This window comes from Agelaius tricolor, unplaced genomic scaffold, assembly GCF_023055355.1.
Source record: "Agelaius tricolor isolate 1412-34295 unplaced genomic scaffold, bAgeTri1.0.p SCAF_4, whole genome shotgun sequence".
NCBI classification, from domain to species: Eukaryota; Metazoa; Chordata; class Aves; order Passeriformes; family Icteridae; genus Agelaius; species Agelaius tricolor.
Window position 1 is genome coordinate 3,396,523 of NW_027269264.1, and position 22,603 is coordinate 3,419,125.

The 22,603-nt window shown below is 37.6% G+C and overlaps 1 protein-coding gene across 8 annotated transcripts in view; it reads right to left on the reverse strand.

The window, feature by feature from the left end:
• The window catches only part of PRR16 (proline rich 16), a 144,699-nt gene that overhangs the window by 39,748 nt on the left and 82,348 nt on the right, over nucleotides 1-22,603 (reverse strand). For 5 of the 8 annotated variants that reach the window (XR_011678800.1, XR_011678803.1, XR_011678801.1 and 2 more), the window contains exon 2: nucleotides 10,033-10,927. Coding sequence is in view for 1 of the 8 variants with exons in the window: in XM_071424388.1 (XP_071280489.1) it covers nucleotides 10,169-10,927 (759 nt within the window). In the remaining 7 variants the exon portion in view is untranslated. The remainder of the gene's footprint in view (nucleotides 1-10,032; nucleotides 10,928-22,603) is intronic. The other 3 variants (XR_011678806.1, XR_011678805.1, XM_071424388.1) reach the window with 1 other exon arrangement.

Here is a 22,603-nt window from a genome sequence, read left to right on the forward strand (position 1 = left end):
TTTTGGCTTTTTGGGGGGTTTTTGTTTTGTTTTGTTTTAGCTTGTTTTTGGGTTTTTTTGTTTTTGTTTTTGAAGGAACACAAAAAGACGACTAAAAAGAGAAAAGAAAAATAAGAATACACAATTTCCATGTCATACTTGCTTGGACAAAAAATAAAAAAATTCTCCCATAAATAAAAAAAGTCCTTAGCAGAAAAAAAAAGCTTGACTACTATCTTACTAATACTAAAAGCTTGACTACTATCTTACTAAAAAAAAGCTTGACTACTATCTTGCAAATGAAAGTGGTGTTTTTTCCTGTTGTAAAAAATCCATCGGTGTTTCATTCATATCTTCAAGGATTATGCTTTAGAAAATAAACATCCACCAGAAGCTCTTCTTTATGTATTTCATACACATTTATAATATATTTCTGCACAACTTGGTGCAGAAATATATTATAAATGTCTCAGAAATAGGATGCTAGATTTCCTTAATTCTTATAAAAAGGTCTATTTTACTAGAAGGATTCATTACATCACATCATAACACAACTCAAAGTCTTATTTTGATTATATTTTGTACTTAGTTATTTTGGTGAAGCCCAACAACATATTTGAAATATTTCTAGATGTGCATACATGAAAACATTTCTCCTGCATTCTTTTCACACTTTGTAGAAACAATCCAGGTCAAGGAAAAGCCCACATCTCAGTGACAAGGTTGATTCTTTTTCCACTCTCCTCTTTCTGAGGAGGTGAGTCTGACTAACTGACCGATTTTGGGGATGAACATTGTTTCAGACAGCCTGGGCTATAATATATCTAGGATGTAGGAATGATCAGCAAAGGTGGGATGTTGGGATGTTTTTCCCAGAAATAGATCAGGGTTAAATAAAGTTACATCAGCACTGGAATTTTAAGAGTGTTGGTTTATGGTTGCATTTATTGACCGATCCTGGGATCGATAACTGCATAACTGAGAAGCACTTTGGCTGCCAAAGGACTTGTCTTTACAGTTGATCTAGAGTATGCTGTTCTGCTGTAGATTTTCCACACAAATATAGAAAGATGGTTTGTTCTGAAATTGTAATTCTGGACGGTAGAGAAGCACTTCCATATATATTCATAAAAGCCATCCAACACATTCCTTTTAAGTCACCCTGTAAGTAGAAGCAATTCATTAACACTCTGAACAATTTGTACTAAGTTGTGCCTGTCTATAAAAAATAAAGTTTGACATTTTAATTTTTTCATTGCTTCTGGCATGCTTAACTGATTCTTTTCATCTCTCCTCTCTGTCAAGTACAAAACTGCACCTGCTGGCTACATCAGAAAAGTATATTTTTCATCTGTCTTTTAATGAAAGGTGTATCAGTTCTTTTAATGGCTAACAGTGAGCATTAGAGTATATTACTTTGCCTTCCTGCTTATGACTGTAGTATTTTCCTTAGACTTAATGTGTCCCCTTTTTAGAGAAATGCAGAATTAATTCAAAGACTTCATACTGTGGATTACTGGCTACATTTCCAAATAAATTCTTCTCACTGTGAAGAATTTTAATCTTATTTCTAGTTGGATTTTATCAACTCAGACAACAATACCTATGTTTTTTTTCAATATTAATGGGTCCTCTGCTTTCAGAAACATTATTTCCACTGAATTAATGAATAAGCTTCCTCTAAACATTTAATCATTTAAGTTAAAGCAAATAATATCCAGAAATTTTTAACTTTTAATATGAAATTTCCTTTTCTGAATTTCTAATTTGCACTTTTTCTGAAGATCAGTTATAAGGAAAAGATATTTTCCAGTAACAGCTTACTAGATCTTGGCACTCTTAGACACTGCTTGTGAGGGGGCTGACCCTGACTGGATAAAAGCCCATAAAGATGTTCTTTTACTCCCTCTCCTCAGCTGGACAGGGTAGAAAAAAATATAATAAAAAGCTCAAGAGTAGAATCAGGTAAAGGAAGAGACCCCCTCACCAATTACCATCACAGGCAATACAGACTGGATTTGGAGAAATTAATTTATTACCAATCAAACAAGAGTAGGAAAACAACAAATAAAAACTAAATCTCAAATCACCTTCCACTCCTCCCTTCTTCCTGGGTTAAACATCAGTCCTGATTTCTCTACCTCTTCTCCAGGCTAAATAATGCAAAGTCCATCAGTCTTTCCTTGTAGGGACCCTGCTCCCTCTGGTCAGTTTTGAGGCCCTTCCCTGCTCCCATAGGTCCGTCTCTTTTTCATTCTGAGGACTCAGAGGCAGATGCAGTACTCCAGTTGGGGTCCCATCAGTGCAGAAGAGAAGAATCTTCTTTCCTTAACCTGCAGGTCACACTTTTGCTGTGACCAGGGAAGAGCTGGCTTTGTGGGCTATGGACACACATCACCAGCTCATGTCCAAACCCTGATCCCCCAGTACCCACTGAGTCCTCAGCAGGGAAGCCCTTGATCTGTTCATTCTGAAGCCTACATGGATACTGGGGGCTGACATGACTCAGGTGCAGCATTTTGCACTTGGCTTTATTGAACCTCATGAGTTTTTCCCATGGGCCCACTTCCCAAACTTGTGCATGTCCCTCTGGATGGCATGGTGTCCTCCAGGAGTGTTGCTGCACTACTCAGCTTTGTGTCATCTGCCAACCTGCTGAGGGTGAACTTGACCCTTTCATCTATGTCATTAATGGAGATATTAAATAATATGGGACCCCTGAGGGCACCACTTGCCACTGATCTCCATCTGCACATCAAGCTCTTGACCAGTTCCCTCTTATTTGGATGTGACCATCCAAATAATTCCTACTCCACTGAAAAGTCTATCCATATCTCTCCAATTCAAAAGAAGGATGTTGGAGAGAACTCAAATGCCCTACAGGAGCCCGATAGATAATGTCTCTAGTCCTTCCCCTGCCCACTGATGCAGTCTCTGCATTGTAAAAGATCACAAGTTGATCAGCTGTGTTGACTGCCTCAAATCACCCTCCTGTCCTCCATGTGCATTCTAGGAGGATCTGTTCCATGACCTTCCCAGGCACCGAGGTGAGACTGACAGGCTGGTAGATCCCAGGCTTCTCCTTTCTACCCTTTTTTAAGATGGGTTGGTTCAATGCTTCCCTTTTTCCTGTCACCCGGGACCTCCCCTGACTGCCACAACTTTTTGAGTATCATGGAGAGCGGGTTGGCAACTACAGCAGCCAATTCCCACAGTACTCTGGGATGCATCCCATTGAGTCCCATAGACTTAGATACATTCTGAGCACCATCTTTGGGTGCTCATAGAACTGATCCTTGTTTACAGTGGGATGGACTTAGCTTCCATCCATCTGAGAATGGGAAGAGAGGTGGCCATTGACTGAAGTGAGAAAGTTTAGTGCCTCAGCTTTCTCCTTCTCCGCTGTTGCCAGTTTGCCAGTCTGTGTTAATTGGGGGCTGTATACTTTCTTTGACCTTCCTTTTCTGTCTGATTAACCTATTGTCCTTATTATTCTTTGCATCCCTGGCCAAGCTCAGCTCTCTCTATGCCTTGGTCTTTCTGGCCTCACACCTACACAACTCGGCAACCTCTCCCTAAAATCTGCCCAGGATACCTGTCTCTGCTTCCATTATCTCTGCATTTCCGTATTTCCTTTTTGCTTAACCAGCAGTTTTTGATTAATCTATGCTGACTCTTCCTCTGCTTTCCAGATTTCCTAAATGTGGGGAATGAGAGCTCCTGTGCTCCATGGACAGATCTTACAGTCCTGACTGCTCCCTTGTCCCAGTTTCCTAGGTTTGCCCATTGGTTAACTTCTCAAAGAGCTGAAATGTTGCTTTCCTTAAATTCAAGGTGCTGACTTCACTCTTCTCCTGACTGATGATTGGTACTGAATTCCCATCCAACTTGCCTCATTTTCACAGTTGTCCTTATACAATATGATATGAGGCCTGGAATCCAGGGAAATGAGAATGGGGACTGAAGTTCTTCTGGGATGGACAGGTTGCCTAAGGCAGGGAAACCTAACCCCACACCATGAGTTCCTGAATTAAATAAAAAGAAGTACAGTAGTCACTGATGACTCCCTTTTGAAGGAATGGAGGGCCCAATATGCTAACTAGACCCAAGCCACAGGGAGGTGTGTTGCCTCCCTGAGGCCCATTTAAGAGACATCATCAAGAAAAAACCAAGCCTGGTATGGCCCACTGATTATCAGCCTCTATTGGCTTTTCAGGTAGGGAGCAATGAAATCTCATCAAGGGCTTCAGAGAGTCAAGCAGGTCCTCAGGGCCTTGAGACAACTGGTCAAGGGATCTGGAGTACCAGTTCTGTTCTCTCTGTCCTCCCATTTGCAGGGAATGAAGGGAACGAAACAGGAAAATCATGAAGAATAATACCTGGCTTAGAGACTGGTGTGACCAGCAGACTTTTGGGGGTTTTGATCACAGGTCAGTTTATACAACACCAAGACTACTGTCAACAAATAGGGGGAAAGGATCTTAGCTCAGGAGTTAACAGGATTTGTTGAGAGAGATTTAAACTCTATTTGAAGGGATATAGGGATGTAGACAATATTTTAATTCCACTATATAACTGTATCATCATATCATCCAAATCATCACTGTATTTGCAAAGAAGAAAAACCAAAATATTCCGCAGGCATTAGAGATTTATACAAAAAGACACTATCATAATGTTCTGGTTTTCACATGCTAATTTGTCCAAGAAGGAGACCAACATACACAACTTTTACTCAGGAAAATCAGTGCTGAACTGGAAAGGAAATAAGCACTTCTATGAGAATTTCTGTCACTGACTGGCTTTTTCCTTACCACTTAATGTAATTATTATATTAAACTCATAATTCAAGATTTTCAAGTAATGTTAAGAATGCTACATAAAGAAAAACAAGCTCTCATATTGATGTTGTTATCATTATGTAAGCATCACTGAGGAATATACTTAAACACATCTGTTGAAAGGGGTTTTTTTTTCGTAATTTGCCTATTATTCTCCCTTTTTATGTAATTTTTCCCATTATTGCTAGCAAGATTGCATGAAAAGTTTTTCAAAGTATCAGAAAAACAACATCTAGAGACAGCTGTGATATCAGATAGCTCTTTCAAAAATGTTTTTTTTCATTAATATAATTTACAAGCAACAATGAGATAGATTGGACCAAGTTCCTTAAAGAATTGTAGTATACACATCCAATATTTCAGGAATTAAAGAAAAAACCTCTTGCCATGAGGAGAAGATGCAGCAATTCCTGGACCTTCCTGGAGTATTTATCTTACCCAAGAAAGGCAGAAGAATGATTCTGGTTTTATTCATTCCTCAAAGTACTGCTCTTGGCTGGCTATCGGGTGCAATTTATGTTCTACTTTTTTGTCAGCTATCTATAAAAACCATTTTCATGCAATGAAAGATACATAGCCCTTCAATAAGGGCTATCAATCCCTCAAAGTATGAAACCTTCTACTCCACCTTCATCATAACTGCATGATGAAAATCATCACGCAGTTATGATGAAAACAGGAGAAAGATTACCTCAAAAGTAAGAAAACCCTTCCTTCAAAATTTCTAAAGATTTATCATTACAAATGACCGAGAACTTAAATGCCAGCCATGCTTCACCACTGAAACAATACAGCTCAGCTGATGAACATGGAGCAGGTGTAATTTCTTAACAAAACTCTCCCACATGTAGCAACAAGAACATTGCCATACATGAAAATATGCGAGGGCTCAGAGAACAGGAGCAGATGTGCACTGGCTGACTCGAGCACGGGCCTCTTGCCTGCAGCAGGATGCATGGTCAGGTCCATTCATCCCAGCAGCTCCAGTCTCAGCCAACAGGAGAGCTCTTTGACCAGCATGAGTTAGAGACATGTCAAGCATCTAAGATCAGAAATGAAAGTCAGCTTGCTTGTGCTCCCCAGGGCTATCCCAAGATGGATTACTACAATCCTTTTCCAAAAAAATTATGACTGGTTGAGAAACTTGCTCTGTTGGACTATTAGCCACCATAAAACAGGTGATTGAGATAAAAACCCTGCTACTTTTTGTCAACTAAATCCCATCAACATGTAACTGCTACCAAAGATGAGGCTGTACTGCAGTTTGCAAGCATTGCTCCACAGGATACTAACCCAGTAACACCAGTGCTGCTGATGCTGCTGCTGCTGCTGTTGCTTCAGTTGTGGTCTGTGCCAATACAGATATAGAAATTTTAGGCTGCAGCATGTAGATATGAGATAGGTCACAAATATCCCTACAAAATATGTATTTATGTAACAGATACCAAATATTTTTTTCAGATTGAGTATTCTAGCAATTGTTCTTAGCAAGGTTAACCATATACATTTCTACCACATTCCTTTGTGCACACCTCACTTGCAAGACCTTTCTGCACCTGTGAGCATTATGCCTTCAATATGATTACCAGTTTAAGCAGTGGATATTTTGCTTCGAAAAACACACATACTGCCCCTGAAAAAGCATGTCCCACAGCACATATATAGGGGTGTGAGAAATGCTGCCTCTGCAAAAATATGTGCCCAGTACTCATGCCTACTTTAAGACTACATCAGACAAGTGACACAGTAGCCATGGTATGATTTTACATGAACATGTAAGATTACTGTTTGTGACATTACTGAAAGGAAAGCCATAATTAGAACATGGCAAGAAAGAGATCTGAGCAAACATCTACATAAAATCTCTCTGGTAATTAAAGGAGTCATACTGCTCTCTGCTTCAAAACCAATAAAGAAATTATCTGAAGAAAGCTAATAACAAGGGCTGTAGCGTACTTGACTTATTTCACATCACATTTTAAATTAGATATTGATTTAATAATAAAAAAATATCGATGACGATTTGGAATTTTTTCTTGTTTTTAAGAAAATTGATGATGTGATGAAAGGTGTAACAACTCAGACAACAAGACAGAAGGAAGAACAGTGACTTTTACCAGGTGGCAGAAAGATACATTATCTTTTTGAAGATTCCTACTTTGCATCCTTCAAAAGGATTGTTACTGGATTTTACTCTCCAAGTTTTCCTTTCTTGCAATGCATTCATGGGTTAATCTTTTTAATGAATGCCATTATTATAAATAAGGTAATTTTCATTTTTTAATACTAATTTTCCTAAACTTGTCCCCTTCATTAAACTGATAAAATCAACCTTCTCCTATTTGCATTTGGGAAGTCTAGATCTGGACAGCTGAGACCTTAGGGAATTAAAGCTATACAGCAGACTGATGGGATGGCAAATAATGAATTAAAGCTCTGAGTACTGCTGCTGGACTTTCATTTTTTTTCCGGTATAAACATATTTGCAAAACACTAAATGTAATCTCAGAGACTATTACATTTACATTACAAATGCAGACAACTCCTGTCCAGTTAGTTTATTGGGTATTCCTCACTAAAGTGTGAAGCACACTATTTTGTAGGTGTTCAAAAATGCTTCACATACTTTACATTCCTCATATAAAAGTAAAAAATACTGCTGGCTGAATACACTACTATATTTGTTGTTACGCCATTTCTATTACTAGTTTCCAGACAGTGCTGCAAAATTTAGTTAATTATTTTGCACATCTTTCAAGTTTACCTGTTTTAACCTTAATTTTATTCTGACATGTTATTAATGAGAAATTATTACTCTGACAAAAACTACCTTACAATGGGACACAGGCCAGAGACGCTCTCATTAAAATATAACTGATTCAATGTTTGTATTATGATTCAACCTTGGAACATTTTGTATTAAAGAAAGCCTGGGTTGTCAAACTTTGCTGAAAAACAATGTTTTTCCATCACATTTTGAAGCTGCTGGTCAGAGATAGCACTGCATTTGAAAACCCACATCTTTTCATGGCAGAGCCATATCTTATGAAGATACTCAGGAGCTATAGGGAAAGAGATAAGAAAGCACTTCTGAAGGAGAAGACAAAGTATGAGAGACAAGATGTTGGGTACCAAACTGAACATTAACTGCTGAAACTCGGATGCCGGTTAAGCTTTCCAGAGCTGCTGGTAACAAAACTGAAATTTACATGTACATCAGTCCCCATCCACTGAGTGAAGCATCCAGTCTGGAGGTGCTAACATGTTCACGAGACTCTGACAAGCCCAGAGGAGAAATGTAGCACTCTGCTGTCAGAGGTGAGTTCATACCAAAAAAACTAAGCCAAGTGATTTAACACATATGCACCATCACGCTCTAAAATTACTCAGCATTTTTTCTTTAATATTTTAAGTGCAATATTTGATTTGCATTATCTTATTTCTTGTAAACAGTAGCTTGTATAAGAATGAAAAAAAATACTAAACTAGCTCATAACAGGTGTATGATCTTTACAGCAGTGATATTGTAAGGACAGCAGGAATTTTCTTTTTAAAAGAAAATCATACAGCTATGCAATGTGGATATGTCTGCACATTGTTCCAGTGATTTCAAATGCAGTTTTCAATGTATGAGCAAGGGAGGTGCTGTGGAGTTCCAGCACGTGAGCAGAATCCACCTGCCATAATCCTGATATGAGCAGCAAAGATCTTGTACAGATGCAGGATGAGTTCCTGTCTCCTGCTGCAAGCGCCTGGACTCGCTGCACTTGGCAGCAGCTCTTGTGGAACTAAGTATAGTCAAACAATACCAAATGTAAAGAGCATCATGAAAAACACACAGGAGGCATGAGGGCAAAGCATGATTAAGAATTTAGGATGATTTCCTTTCTTTGCCTTTTATGCAGGGAATACTTAATGACGCTTTAGACCCTGGATGTGTATTTGCACAAAATAAAATGTTTGCTTAATGCAAAGATTTACAAACAGTAGTCATCTGATGGGACTTTTGTTACAATTATTCTTATTATTTTGGTTTAAATACTAGAATACCTATACAGGAGAACACAATATCTGTTTAATACCTATTACTAGATGTAAATAGAAATTAAAATTCAAAATCTGTTTTGTCGGATTTTTTTTCCGTTTTGCCATAAAGTACTTTTTATATTTCAGCTGAAATAAGCATAATTTTTTTTTAATATTGCATTTGTGTTGGCCATTGAGACTATTTTGGTATATGTTTTGTAAATAACAGATTTTTTATCAGATTTATTCATTGACTGGATGTTTTTTTAAACTCTAAATCCCTGCAATTATCTTTGTGAGAATAAAAGGATATTCTGTCACAAAATAATTAAAAACACTGAGGACTTTTTTTCAACTAGTAAGAATATTAATTGGGTTCACCATCAAAATGTGATAACATGTAAAATATCTTGTTTTGCATGTTAATGCTCCATAATTGCACAGAGCTTTTCAACTTCAAAGCTCTTTACATGAATTAAGTGGATGTCCCTGGAGGCCTTAAGCAACATTTTCTTTGCCTTCAAAAAGAAGATTTGCACCAGACAAAAGCTTTGTGAAAAACACAGGACTGGGCTTTGTTTTTCCAGCCTACTGCCATTGCACAGTGAGATAAAATATCACTACCATTTTGCAGATGGAGGAAAAAAGGGAAGGTAATGGGACCATCCCTGCTCATCTCAGACTTGGTACTTTACATCAGGAGCGATGCACTGGGACAGTGAGAAACAAAATGCAACTCAGTTTTCAGAGCCACGCCAACACACATTTCAACTATTTTTTTCAATTATAGTTCCCCACCAAAGACCAAGCTGCTGATAGTCCAGTGATTACCCCCTACTGCAACCACATACACTGAGTTTGCTCAAGCACGCATGAAGAGAAAAAAAGCATTTGCTAGAATTCAGTCAAAGGCTGTTACCTGGTACTCCACTTGGCTTCATCAAAAGACATTTGAAAAGTCCCAAAACCCAGGAGAGAAATGGTTATTCCGTTATATCAGACTGAAACCTATCACATATCACTATGCAGTGTTTTCACACTGAATTTTCTTTTCATTGTCTTTTAAACCATGCTACAAATAAGAAACTGCTACAGATGTTTACAACATCAGTGCTAAAGAATGAATATTTTTCCAGCACCCTTTGCCAAAAGGGTAAGACCCACAAGTATTCCTCTTTGTACTTACCATGTGATTTTTATGCCACTTCACTGGACACAGGGTGTAATACATTGGGTCTTTTTATTGCTCAAGTAGAAAGTGCTCATTACCTATTTATGTTTATATATAGGAAAAAACAAAGAGTTATTACAAGGGGCATACTTCACACTGTTGTAGTGGTTGATTTCCTCAAGATGGTCTTCTGGGGTTTTGGCGCGGTTGGTGGAGGCACAGTTGCAGTTCTTGGAGGAGGAAAGCTATTACTGGGACTTATCCCCAACCCTCCATTTTCCAGAAGAAATGGAGGCAGTGGAGGTGGAGGAGGTGGCAGAGGAGGGCACTGGTGTGGCTGCTTTCCTGCAGCCCGGGCCGGCTCGCTGTGCAAATGCACCTCCCTGTTTTTGATGTTGTAGCGAACGTCACAGTCGGGACAGTATCCGTGGTACTGGACCTTCTCGCTGAACCGCACGCGCTCCCTGGCTCCCGCCTGGGCACACCGCTCCTTCTCCGCCCTGTGCGCCAGCGGTGGCATCACCACCTTCTCCAGGCCACTGTTCGGCACACAGCACACATCTCCGTTCGGGATGCGGCCCGGGCCCGCGGGCAGGCCCCCGTTCCGCAGCAGGGTGCCATTGGTCTTGAGTGGGTTGGCCAAGGGAGGCAGCCTGGGGGGCTCATCGCACCTGACAGGCGTCAGCCGAGGGGGAGGAGGCGGCGGGTTGGGCTTCCGCAGCACGGTGAGGATGGCAGAGGGGTGCGCGGGCGGCTTGATGAGGGGCGCGCTGCCCCGCACCTTCACCTTCTCCAGGCTGGAGGCTGTTGTGCTGCTGGAGCTGCTGTTCAGGGTGTCTGTTTTGGAACTGTCTGTCATCTCATCCTCCAGCTGCAGATCACATGTCAGTGTGTCAATCTGGTCAACCACCTGCACAACAGCCAGAGTGAGAACAGTGAGAAAAGCATGCCTCAGAGAAGGCACAGAAAAACTAAACCATTCTCCGCTATCAGCTTGTCTTCCCCAGAACCGAAGCATCCAATTTTTTTGACCATTATTTCTTTTTTCTTGTCAATGTAATAAAATCATCATAATAAAAATGACGACAACAATAATGATAAGCATGGCTAGTTTGCTAGCTCATCACCTGAATACAAGAGAAATATAACTTGAAACAGTCTAGAATGAAATTCCCTTTCTTCCCCTCCAGGGTTTACTTGGTAATATCATAGTGAGTGAAGTGTAATTCTTCAGCATTATGCTTTGCCTTCCAGTGCAGGAGGAGACAAAATTGTTCAACTTTAGCTTCTACATGACAGCTTCTGAACCCAAAAATTCTGCAGAGCATCTTTTAGCTCTGACCTTTCAAACACTCTAGATTTAAATATGCATTCTCCGCATAGGTCATATTATACATGTAGAATCATATGTTTGATATACAATTTTATGACATTTTTTAACATAAAAGAGACTCTGAGAAACAAAAATCTCTTTTGTGTTATCTCCCTTTATGAGCACTTTCCATAAGATCTGAAATCCTCCAAAAAAATCCTGAAATAGCATTTGCTGAAAGAGAAAATGTTCCTTGGTTTCCACTCACAAGTATTTAAGAACTCATGCACTTTATTTGAAGTTTTCCTCTACCTCCCAGAATTCTGGTTTTAAATTCTACATTGCTAGATCTTTTCTAGTCCTCAAGAATCCCTTCTCTACTGATTTTTTAATATGGCATGAAACCAACGGTGCGTTTGCTTGGTAGAGAAGTTTTTCATATGACAATTAAAAGCCCTTCCTGCAAACTGCATTTAACTCAGTACCCAGTTGAACAACTGTAGTTATGAGCTACACATAACTACAACAGATGCCACAGGAAGTAGCACTGGGACACATTTAAAAATTGATCTCTGTCCTTCACAGCCTCCCAGGGTGTACCTAAAGTAATTAGTAGCTAATGTTGCCAACTAACTTTGGTGCATGAATAAAAACCTGTGCCATTTCTTTGGGTCCTTCTGGGAGACCTGTGATGTTCTGGAGGAGGCAACCCAACACATCTGAAATGAAACCAGATGTGGCCATTGTGCCACAGAAACTTTCATTTCTACTTCCTGCTTTCAGTAATTTGGTGCTAATACTACTGATTTCAAACTATTTTTAGGCATATGAGCCACATAATAACTGCAAAAAACATGAAAGCCACTACTAAAGGCAGTGACTTTTTATTCAGTCAAATCAGTCCCCCACTTCTGTGTCCAGTAGTAAAAGGTAAATAATAAAAGCAAAACCACCATAAAATGAAAAAGCACTCCAGATTTCACTGCTCATACTGTAAGCTGAGTTGCATAATACAAAATTCATAAAAATTCATATGCATCAATTCAGTTTAGTGGTCTCCTTCTCCTAAAACCAGCAAACATGCAAATAAGCATCATTCAGAGAGCTTTCAAGCATCTTTGAAAAAACTTTACAATAATTTTTCTCTAAAAGTATTGCAAACAACTAATTTATTCAATATTCTAAGTCCAGTATCATGTTGCATTTAAATTGCTATTTTTTCCCAAAAAAAAAAAACCAAACAAACAAAAAAAACAACCAAAAAGAAGAAAAGAAAAGAAAAAATATACCCTAAAAACAGAGACATTAAATCCCTGAAATAATAAGGAATAAAAAATTATTCTCAAAGTTGAAATGTACAGTTGAACTCTAGTAGCTGCCAGATCCCACACATCCCCTCCAGGGTAGAGCATATAAGAACTCAAGAAAATTTCACAATAAATGTAGACAAATCCCATCTGTACCAAAATTCGTTCCAAGAACGACAGCTTACAAGTAAAAGAACTCTTATTATCACCTTCCATTACATAAGCAAAATAAGGCAGAGAGAATTTCTCAGAAGGAAACAGGAACAAAGAAAAATAAGTCAAGTTCTGGACAGTAAGCCTGAAATTTAAACATCCCTCTGGACAGATTTGTGTAAATATAAGGGTCTGCCTATATATATCTAAATATCCTACTGCATCCTATCATCTTTTATTAAATTATAACAGTAATAGAATGGATTGATGCAAAATAAACCAAAGAAATTCCTTGACAGGCAAAGAAACAGAAAAATTATGCACTGCAGAGCAAAAAATTTTCTCAAGAGTACAGGAAACTCTGTTTATGAACTACCCTTCAAGTTAATGACTATAGAGTTTATCTCATGCCTTCTGGACAAATGTGTAGTACACATCAAAATTTTTTTTGTCACTTATCTGTTTGTAGAACATAAATCCAGCATGAAATGGCTCTGACACAACAACACAGTTTATCTGTCTAGATTCATTCCCACCATGAGTTGTGAGTCTGTATGCTGTTCTTTTCTTCTGCTTTTTTGTCCCAGAAGGTAAAATTCAAACAAGATGAAAAAGCAACATGAGAACTCATGACTAAAACAGCGAAACTGTTGTAGTTAAAAACAAAACAACATCCCTTGTTTCACAGTGCATCTTCTATGGAAGTAAGAGAGAGAATGTTAATTAAAAAAAAAAAAAAAAAAAAGGAAAAAAGAAAAAGGTGCTCTAGTTGTGCAGAAATGTGCCCATTCTTTCATTTCTGAATAAAACAGGACTTGATTCACATGTAAAAATATTGGGGATACCTAATTTTATAGTTCAAGGAGCCCCTTAGCCATTAACTGGATTTGAACTCTGCAGATATGCCCACTTCTGCCCTGCCAGCAGTATCCTGAGGCTTCAAGCTTTGTAGAATCCAATGTGACACTCCTGAATGAACCAGGACATCAGTCTATTCTTATCTCAGATATCTAATTATCCAAACAATATTAGGTGCTTAGAGTTGGATTTCTCTACCAAAATACAAGATTACACTCTTGGCAACATGCATTTGGACTCAGAAATTCTGTGCTGCAACTAACAGAGCATGGAGAACTAACCAGTAAAATCAAGTTCAGGTAAAAAGGAAAAAAAACTTATTCAACCCCAACTAACAACAAAAAAACCCCAAAATCCCCACTGAAGTTGCAAACCATTTGCAATGCAAAGACATTTTACAGTTAACCCAATCCTCAATGTTACCAAATTTTTATATAAAGTTGCTTAAAAATACAGAGGTAGCATAACATATTGCTTTTCCACTGAGGTCAAATTGCAGTTCCTGTTTAAAAGAACTTCAGAATCTAGTCCAAGAAAAAGTCTTGTGATTATTAAAAGCAGCCTATTCTGACCTAGTATTTCCATTGTTTGAGCTGTACTTGTAAGTTTTGTCTAGTTTTTAGCTCCTCTGTTGAAGGCCTTTTACGGGCAAATGTCCTAACTTGATTATACCAATACTCAAACCCCTGTATTTCTCACAGGATGCCAGGATCTCATTCCAAGAATCTAACTTGTAATCATAAGACTAAAACAAGACACAGAAAGTAACACGTACTTGTACTTCTTGCTTGTATTAATAAACTTCTCGGAAAAGTGTCTCTACAATTAGTCACAAACACTTTTTTTCACTGTTTCTTTGTGTGATTATCTAATATATTTATGGAGAGTTTTGTTGTCTTCTTACAATAGATGATTCACTAGTTTTGTTTTTCCTCCTATTTAAAGGAAGGTCCCAATGTTCATATATTGAATATAGAATATAGAATACTGAATATAGAATCCACTGTCTGCCCTCAATCCACCACATACAATTGCTGAGCTTTTTTGCGACATTTAAATAAAAAAGCAAATTGCTTTTCAGGAAGGAAATTAATAGACATTTAAAGATTCATGATTTTTAAAGTTCACAGAGGTAAAAATGTGTAATATTTCTTAAGATGTTCAGCCATTTGTGTTTTTAAAATGTTTTTCAAAGATTCACATGGATTTACAAACTAGATTTCTTTTTTTTTTTCTTTTTTTTTTTTATTACTTGCTTCTATACAGGCTACTGGCTCTCAAAAAAGCTGCATAAGCAAGATGGAACTTAGGTGATATTACTTCTGAGATGGAATAGGTATAATTCATGTAGTACTCTTTTGTACTACACCATAGCTATGTGCAGCTATGAGATTTAAAAGTTTGCTGAAGCTTACTAGAAAATCAATAGTAATGGACAGATGCTGAATTTGATTTTAAATCAACCAAAATCAAATCATGTCATGAGACTAGTTCTTGTTCGGAGAATAAAATAAATTGTGGTGAAATGAAAAAATTGGTGGACAAAATAAATGGAATAAAATGTATTTTCTTTTTTTATTTTTAAAGCAATCCCAAAAACTTGCAAAGTTTGACATAGACAAATATTGCACCTTTTGTGCAAAAATTAGCTACCTGACAAGCCACAAAAATAAATATGTAATTAAGAATAAGAGTAATCAGCTCTACCATGAAGAGCCAGCTCTTGGCTTTAAGTAAAGGACTGGGAAATATGCTATATCAGTAGCTCTAACATCTCATGATTGCACCTCTCATCCTACAGAAATTGTTCACTCGCTACAATTAGTACCAGAATCTTCTAGAAAAACTGTCAAACTATTTACATTCCCATCACTTTTGCTTACGATTTCCTGTACAGTTATTAGACCTTTGTTGACAAAAATGAAGTTCAATATATACAGGAAACATGAGACTAGCCCAGCTGGTCAGATCATGCTGCTAATAATGCCAGGGTTCTGGCTTTGATCTCTGCATGGACCATTCACTTCAGAGTTGGCTTTGATGATTCTTGTGGGTCCCTTCCAACTCAGAATATTCTGTGATTAGGTCTGTGATATCTAAGGACACAAACAAAGCTTCTTCCTTACCAAGTGCCTGTAAATCCCAAATTACCCCAGAGTTAAAAATTAATGAAGCAGAGGTCCCTGTTAACAGTGAGAACTAACATCTCCCTTTACAGTTTAAGCTGCCTAACAGCAGAATAATAACCTTTTCTCTGGTGCTTGCATTTCAGCTTCAATCCATGGTCATATCTTTTGTATTTTCCTACAGAAAACTTCTCTGCATTGCTGCTACCTGTCCCCTTCCCTACCCCCAATCCCCAGAGAATACAGCTTGCAGGTCAAGAAGAAAAAGAACCAAAATTAGACTAGAAGCAAGTGTATAATGTTGTGTAAGCTAAAAAATCGCCAAAAGAAAGCAAAAGAAAAGCTGTATCAGGAGAGACAAGTGGTCTACTTAGTACAATATTGTGAAAAATTACAAAAAGCAACTGCTCAGGACAGAACACTAGAAAAGTCACACAGAAATATTTGTGTAGAACTTTATTCCATTCTCAAGCAATTTCTCACTCAAGAACTTCCTAGCTGATGTTGTATTAAGCAGATCTTGACATACTTATCTACAGTGAGCATATGAACATGCCTATATCTGGTTGAACCTGCGCCAGCTTTTGGCATCTGCCCAAGTATCCTCCAGTTACCCACCTTCATTACACGGAAATGCCACCTACACCTCTTTCTGCTTGAGAAAAAAAACCAGATGCTTTTATAGACAAAGTGCTTAATGAACTTGCATAAACTCAAGCTGTAGCTGTTTTGTGAAACTACAGCTACAGAATCTCTCTCAGTCTTGCAACTGGGTTGTGGGTTGGTTTTTTTGTTTGTTTTTACAATGTATCTATCAGCATCTTCGTATATGAAGCTGTATTAATAAGTAATGTCTGTTTACGCTAAAACACTGTAACAAAGCACTGGGGATTAATTCAGTATTTGAGTAAATAAAAACTTCCATGCAGATTAGTTCAGCTTTCTCTTACACTAATATTTCAGCAGCTTAGTCACTCATAATGCAGCAGCTGGAAAAGGCAAGGCTGGTGTGAAGCCCTTGGATGTTAGAGCATCCAAGAGATCAACCCTATCCTAAGCAAAGTTACATACATCAAGTCTTTGCCACCACAAAGTTTTGGGCAAAGAATACATTAGTAACATCAGCAAACTAGTATTATGCTTTAGAGTACACTAACACATTGTCACAGATACCCTAGGCTGGACAAGGTCTCAAAGATCACCTAATTCCATCAAATTCCAACCCCCTGCCCATGAGCAGGAACACCTTCCACTAGATCTGTCTGCTAAAAGCCTCATCCAACCTGGCCTTGAAGACTGTCAGGAAGCAGGCACCCCCAGGTTCCCTGGGAAGCCTGTTCCAGTGCCTCACCACCCTTGCAGAAATGGATTTCTTCCTGAGATCTAATCTAAACCTCTTTCAGTTTGAAGCCATTTCTTTTGTATTATCACGACATGCCTTTGCAAAAAGCCTCTCTCCATCTCTCTTCTGATACTGGAAGGCTGCAGTGGGGTCATCCCACAGCCTTCCCTTCTCCAGGCTGGACAACCCCAGTTCTCTCAGCTTTTCCTCATAGGAGAGGTGCTCCATCCCTCTGACCCCCTGAGTGGCTCTGGATTTGCTCCAGCAGATCGATGTCCTTTCTACACTGGGGGCCCCAGAGCTGGATGCAGTACATTCCATCTTAGCCTCTGTAAACAAATGAAATTCAAAATGCCTATTTTTCAGTGACAGCTGTTACTCAACTGCTCCCTTACATTCTGAAGTAGTCTGAACGCCAAGTTAGGCTGGAAATAAACATGTAAGTGAAAATTTATGACTATGTTGGGCTCCTGAGAATCTAAAATGGCCATGAAAACTCAGCATCATGATTCTGAATTAGCAGTTCAGGGAAAGGAAACTGGGAAGCCAACATTCAAAATCCTTGTTTTTTTAAAAAAGCCTTTTCTTCCACGACAAAATAATAAGGAAAAAAAAAAAAAAGAAAAGAAATTACAGCAAGCTGCTCCTCATGTTCCCATTTAAGAATTTGACATAGCCGTGGCAATTCTCCTGTGAACACTTTTGGATGAAGTCTCATAGGGATGTTGTTTGGAAGAACAGAGACATGAAGGCAGATATGTAGCATATATTCATGATGAATAGTAAAATTAGGATTCTTGTCACACACAGAAGAAGCCTGATAAAACTATGATAAACAAACAGAACCCTGAGAAAATAAAGTAAAAAACAAACAAAAAATCCTTCTGAAAAAAGCAAGTTCAAATAATATTTGTAACAAAAAATAGCCATTCTAAAATATTAATCGGAACAAGTCAGTTTCGATTTGGTCTCATTCGTTTTTAATGGCAACAGAGTTCCACACTTCCAGTTGAAATACTGGAAATGAGTGATATACTCACATCATCTCATATTTGTCAATATAGGAAAATAAATAATTTCACTAAAAATAAAGCAGATTAAATCAATTTTGTCACATCTAGATCATCACAGAATGATGACACTTGTCTTAACTCTGGCAAGAAATGCAATGATTTCACGTGTAGCACGTTACCCAGGCTGAAAGACAAACTGTAGCTCAGGCTCAGCACTGCGTAAGCACAGCAAACCAGTCCACAGACATGGAAAAGCAAGTACAATGCATGTCTCTATGGGCAGCAGTGCTAACTAGCTAGCCGAGTTAACCCAGTGCTACCCTGGAATCTGTTCAAAAGCAGACTGTGAGAGCAGCAAGTAGGTCAACACTGAAAAAATACTCAGGACTAGGAAATTAAAAAAAAAGCTTTTAAATACTAAACAAATGAATGAATGAAGACTGCCTCATAAAATATAAGGAAAATTTGATTTCACGACTCACAAAGAAAACTGGAACTTAATGGGAAATAACAATTTTTCCTCTACTGCAATTGACTGATGTCACTTATACTCCTTTATTTTTCTTACTCTTCAAATTTAGATTTGACATGGTAGATGGTAGCCTGCATGACTATTTAAAAAGAATATCCAAATTTTATCTTTATATTATTAGATAAGAAAAAAAAAGGATGAAGCTGGGCATATCACATATACATCTGATAGATAATTCTGCATACAATTCTTTTAAATTCATTGGCACAAAGAAGGAAATTTAAAAGACAAACTGCTAATCAGAATTCTATGCTTAAATACGCATGTAATAAAAGTAAAAGGTCTTCCCTGTAGAAAATTTTGGGGAATTAATATTAAATCCTTGTTTACATGTTTCAGTTCTACTCCTTGCAGCATACTACTGCTCTTCTTTCTCAAAATGTTTGAAGATGTCTGCATGTTGACAAAAACCAAGGAATGGTTAATCTGTGCATTCTCATTATTGCTAATGTTTTCTGAATAAACATAAAAATCTTTGACATAAACAGCCATTCACAACGACTACAAATACAGTGATTTGCCTAATTAGAAATCATATTAATTTAAATGAATGCTAAATATTTGTCCAAGCTCTTAACTATTAAGGTAAACAGAATGTAGGAGTTCCTAAAAGTACGTTAATTAATGCTAACCATGGGAACTGTGGAGACTAGAAGTTCCTTTGTAGGATTAGAAAAATCACATATTTTCATAAATACTTTCCTAGGTACACTTTTCAAATACCTTACTAACAGCTATCGTTAAACAAACAAACAAACAAATAAACAAACAAACAAATACGTGTAACATCATAGCTCTGAATTAAATATTTAGCATACCCAAAATAAATTTGCTGAGAAGCTGATAAACAATTTCACTGCAATTCTTTTGTTAATGCTAGTCTTAAGAACTGGGTATATTTCTCTGATTTTAAATAAACCATCTCACTATGCAGGGTATTAATTGGCATCCTTCCCTTTCCCCCAGGCCCTCTAAAACAGGTTCCAGAAAAAAAAGTTTATCATCCTTTTGTACTAAAACAAAAAAACCCATTCTCCAAGAACAGCCAATGTATCTTTTCTGAGACCATATGTTAGGCTGTTGGACATTATGATTTAAAGGATTTTATTAGTAAAATACCCCTTTGAGTCTAGATGGCATCCATATTTTAGTATTTCAGCACCATTTAGGTTACAGCTCCAAAGTCACATTTAAGCCCAAATGAAATGTGCAAGAAATTTACATTAACTGGGAAGTACTTACTCCTGTTGGACAGTTTTTAAAATACAGTTTCAACACAGATGAACAGAACTAGAGGATTAAATACAAAAATTTAAAGCAAATTTTAGATGAAGTGACAGCATTCTCTGCTTTTTACACTCAAAAAGATGGAAAGCCTGCTAATGCAATAGACCTTCTTTCAGACACACATTAAATACTCTTTCTGTTGATAAGTCCTATTCTTGAAAGATGTTCTGTTTATGCAACAGGTTGAACTATCTGCCAGGATAAAAACAATGCTATAGGTAATGATGATTATTATTAGAAAGTTTGCATCTTTTTCTGCTGGGAGGTCTTAAATGCGCAAGCTCCCACCTCCCCCTCACTCTGCTGGTGAGCTGCACATAACACCAGGAAGAAAGAGTACTACAGACATTTTTCCAAGAATGAGAGAGTACAGAATATTTTGCAATAATGACCCTATTGAAAGCTTCTTGGAACTCAATCTGATCTTTTCCATCTGGATGTACTGGGCAAAACACATCACAGGAGACAGCCCATGGTAAGCTTACACCACTAATAAGTAAAAGTAATGAATCAGCAAACTCTGTTAACAGATAAAGTAATTGCTATGAACCATTAAGGTTTAAAATGAATGGTTGCCTTTTAATTATTTATTGCTCCAAGTTAAATGACCTCGGCTCACAGTGTATCACAACATATTTTAGTAATTTAATTAAAATAGTATTTTTTCTTAATATTTAAGAATACAATTTTTTTCAGATTCCTTTCAATGGGCACCTGAGAAGTATATATAAAAACAGTTTTATCTCATTTTCGGTTCTATATATTAAGCTTTTGTCTGTTTATAAGACATCTAAAACTGAGCCCTTCAAGTGATTATGACTAACATATTTCAGAAAGTGTAAGCAAACTGTAGCTAAGTATTTTTAAATAAATAAATAAACGATTCAACAATAATTGCACATTCACATTACCATAACAGGATCATTGCCAAGAGAGTTGTTTAACAAAATTCAAAGCAAACAATGTAATATTACCTGTTTACATAGATGGTTAGATGTTTTACAGTTAAAGCTGAATGCAATCAAAGTCACTTATTTTAGAGTTCAAAGAAAGCTATCTATCTGCCTTCCAGTCCAAAAAGAAATTAATAAATTGGGAATGCATGAGGAGCAAAGGTAAAGGAGCAGAATTTTTAGCTAATGTTTGAATGTTTGCAATGATATACACTGCCCCCTCCAAAAAAAAAAAAAATTTAAAAAAAAAATTAAAAACCCAGGAAATCTCTAGCTCAGGTATTTCCAGCACATTTGATGGAGATAATCATTTCAGTGTGCCAAAATACAATACTGCAGATGTTTTTTCAAGCTAAGACTATTAAATTTTTGTCTTTGTAAGACCATTAGCTCATGTTTTTGGCATAAGTAGCTGCTGCTCCAATTCTGCTTCTTGTTGCAGATCAGCTAGCTAATAACACAAAAAAACCAGAAAGTTTTCTTTGCTTTTGCTTTTACTTTTCTTTGCTTTTTCTTTTGCTTTTACACATCCCAAAAAACTGCTGGGCCTATTTGGCTGTAACACACTTGCACTCCCTGCAATACTGAACTATTAAAAGAGAATTTGGGCATCCCACAAGGTACATGGTATAGTACTCAGTACCACAACACTGTGTTTTTACTGCTGGTGGTCCAGTCCCTCTCCTGTGTACTCAGTTCAGATGCTTCTGCATCTGTCGCATAGGTTTCCTTTGGATAAAGTTAGTTTTGCTGTTTCTAATGCAAAAGAGAGGCATGACTTTCAGAGGTGTTAATGACAGGCTGAAGGTGAAATTCTGAAGAGGTCTGTTCTCCTAGGTAAGTCAGTAATTCCCTTACAGAAGTAAACTACAGTAGTAGAATACATTCTGCAGGGAGTAGAAAACAGATTTGGAAAACACAGTGGTGAGCAGGGTGGGTGTCTGCCTCAGCCATGCAAATAACAAACTGCAGTCAAGATTCAGTACAGCTACCACAAATTTCGAACCAAAAGATAAAGTCAAAATGATTCACTCCTTTAAAAGACTTGTTGATGTTTAGCCTTTGAAGCCTGGTTTTGCTTTTTGGATTTCATGAAAAGCATTTTTAGTTGAGCGAGCATCTTACTAAAAATTATATGGAATATTTAATTTAAATTTATTTATTTCAGTAATTATTTCTATAGTGATTTTGACTATATATAGAAAATCTGATCCAAACCTCAAGACAAGAGGAAAAAAAAATAGCTGTCTATATTTGCTGCACCTTCCTTTCACAATGTCTTCTGGGGTTTACAAGACAGGAATACTTTTTTCCTTCCTCTCCCTTTCCCTCTCCCCACTCTCTCCCTCCCTTCTTCTTCTCCCCCTCTCTCTTCTCTCCTCCCCTCATTCCCCCCATATATCAGAAATTCTGCTCAGGTCAATCACAACAATGCCTCAACTACTAAAGCATTTCTTTGATTCCCAACAATCCACTTTGAAGAGTCCTCACCTCATCTCATCCTTATAAACCTCAATCCCTTCCTTATAACTGTAGTACTTGTGGCAGCAGGAATTAAATGTTTTGTACCTGGTATTTTGAAGTGGTCCTTAGATGTAAAGATGTAAAAAGGGAATTTTTCCAGTGCAGCTGGCAGGATGCACAGAGAAGAACTAGAAAGACAGATCAAGTGCCCCCTTCTGCTGCTATCCTATGGAGGTCAT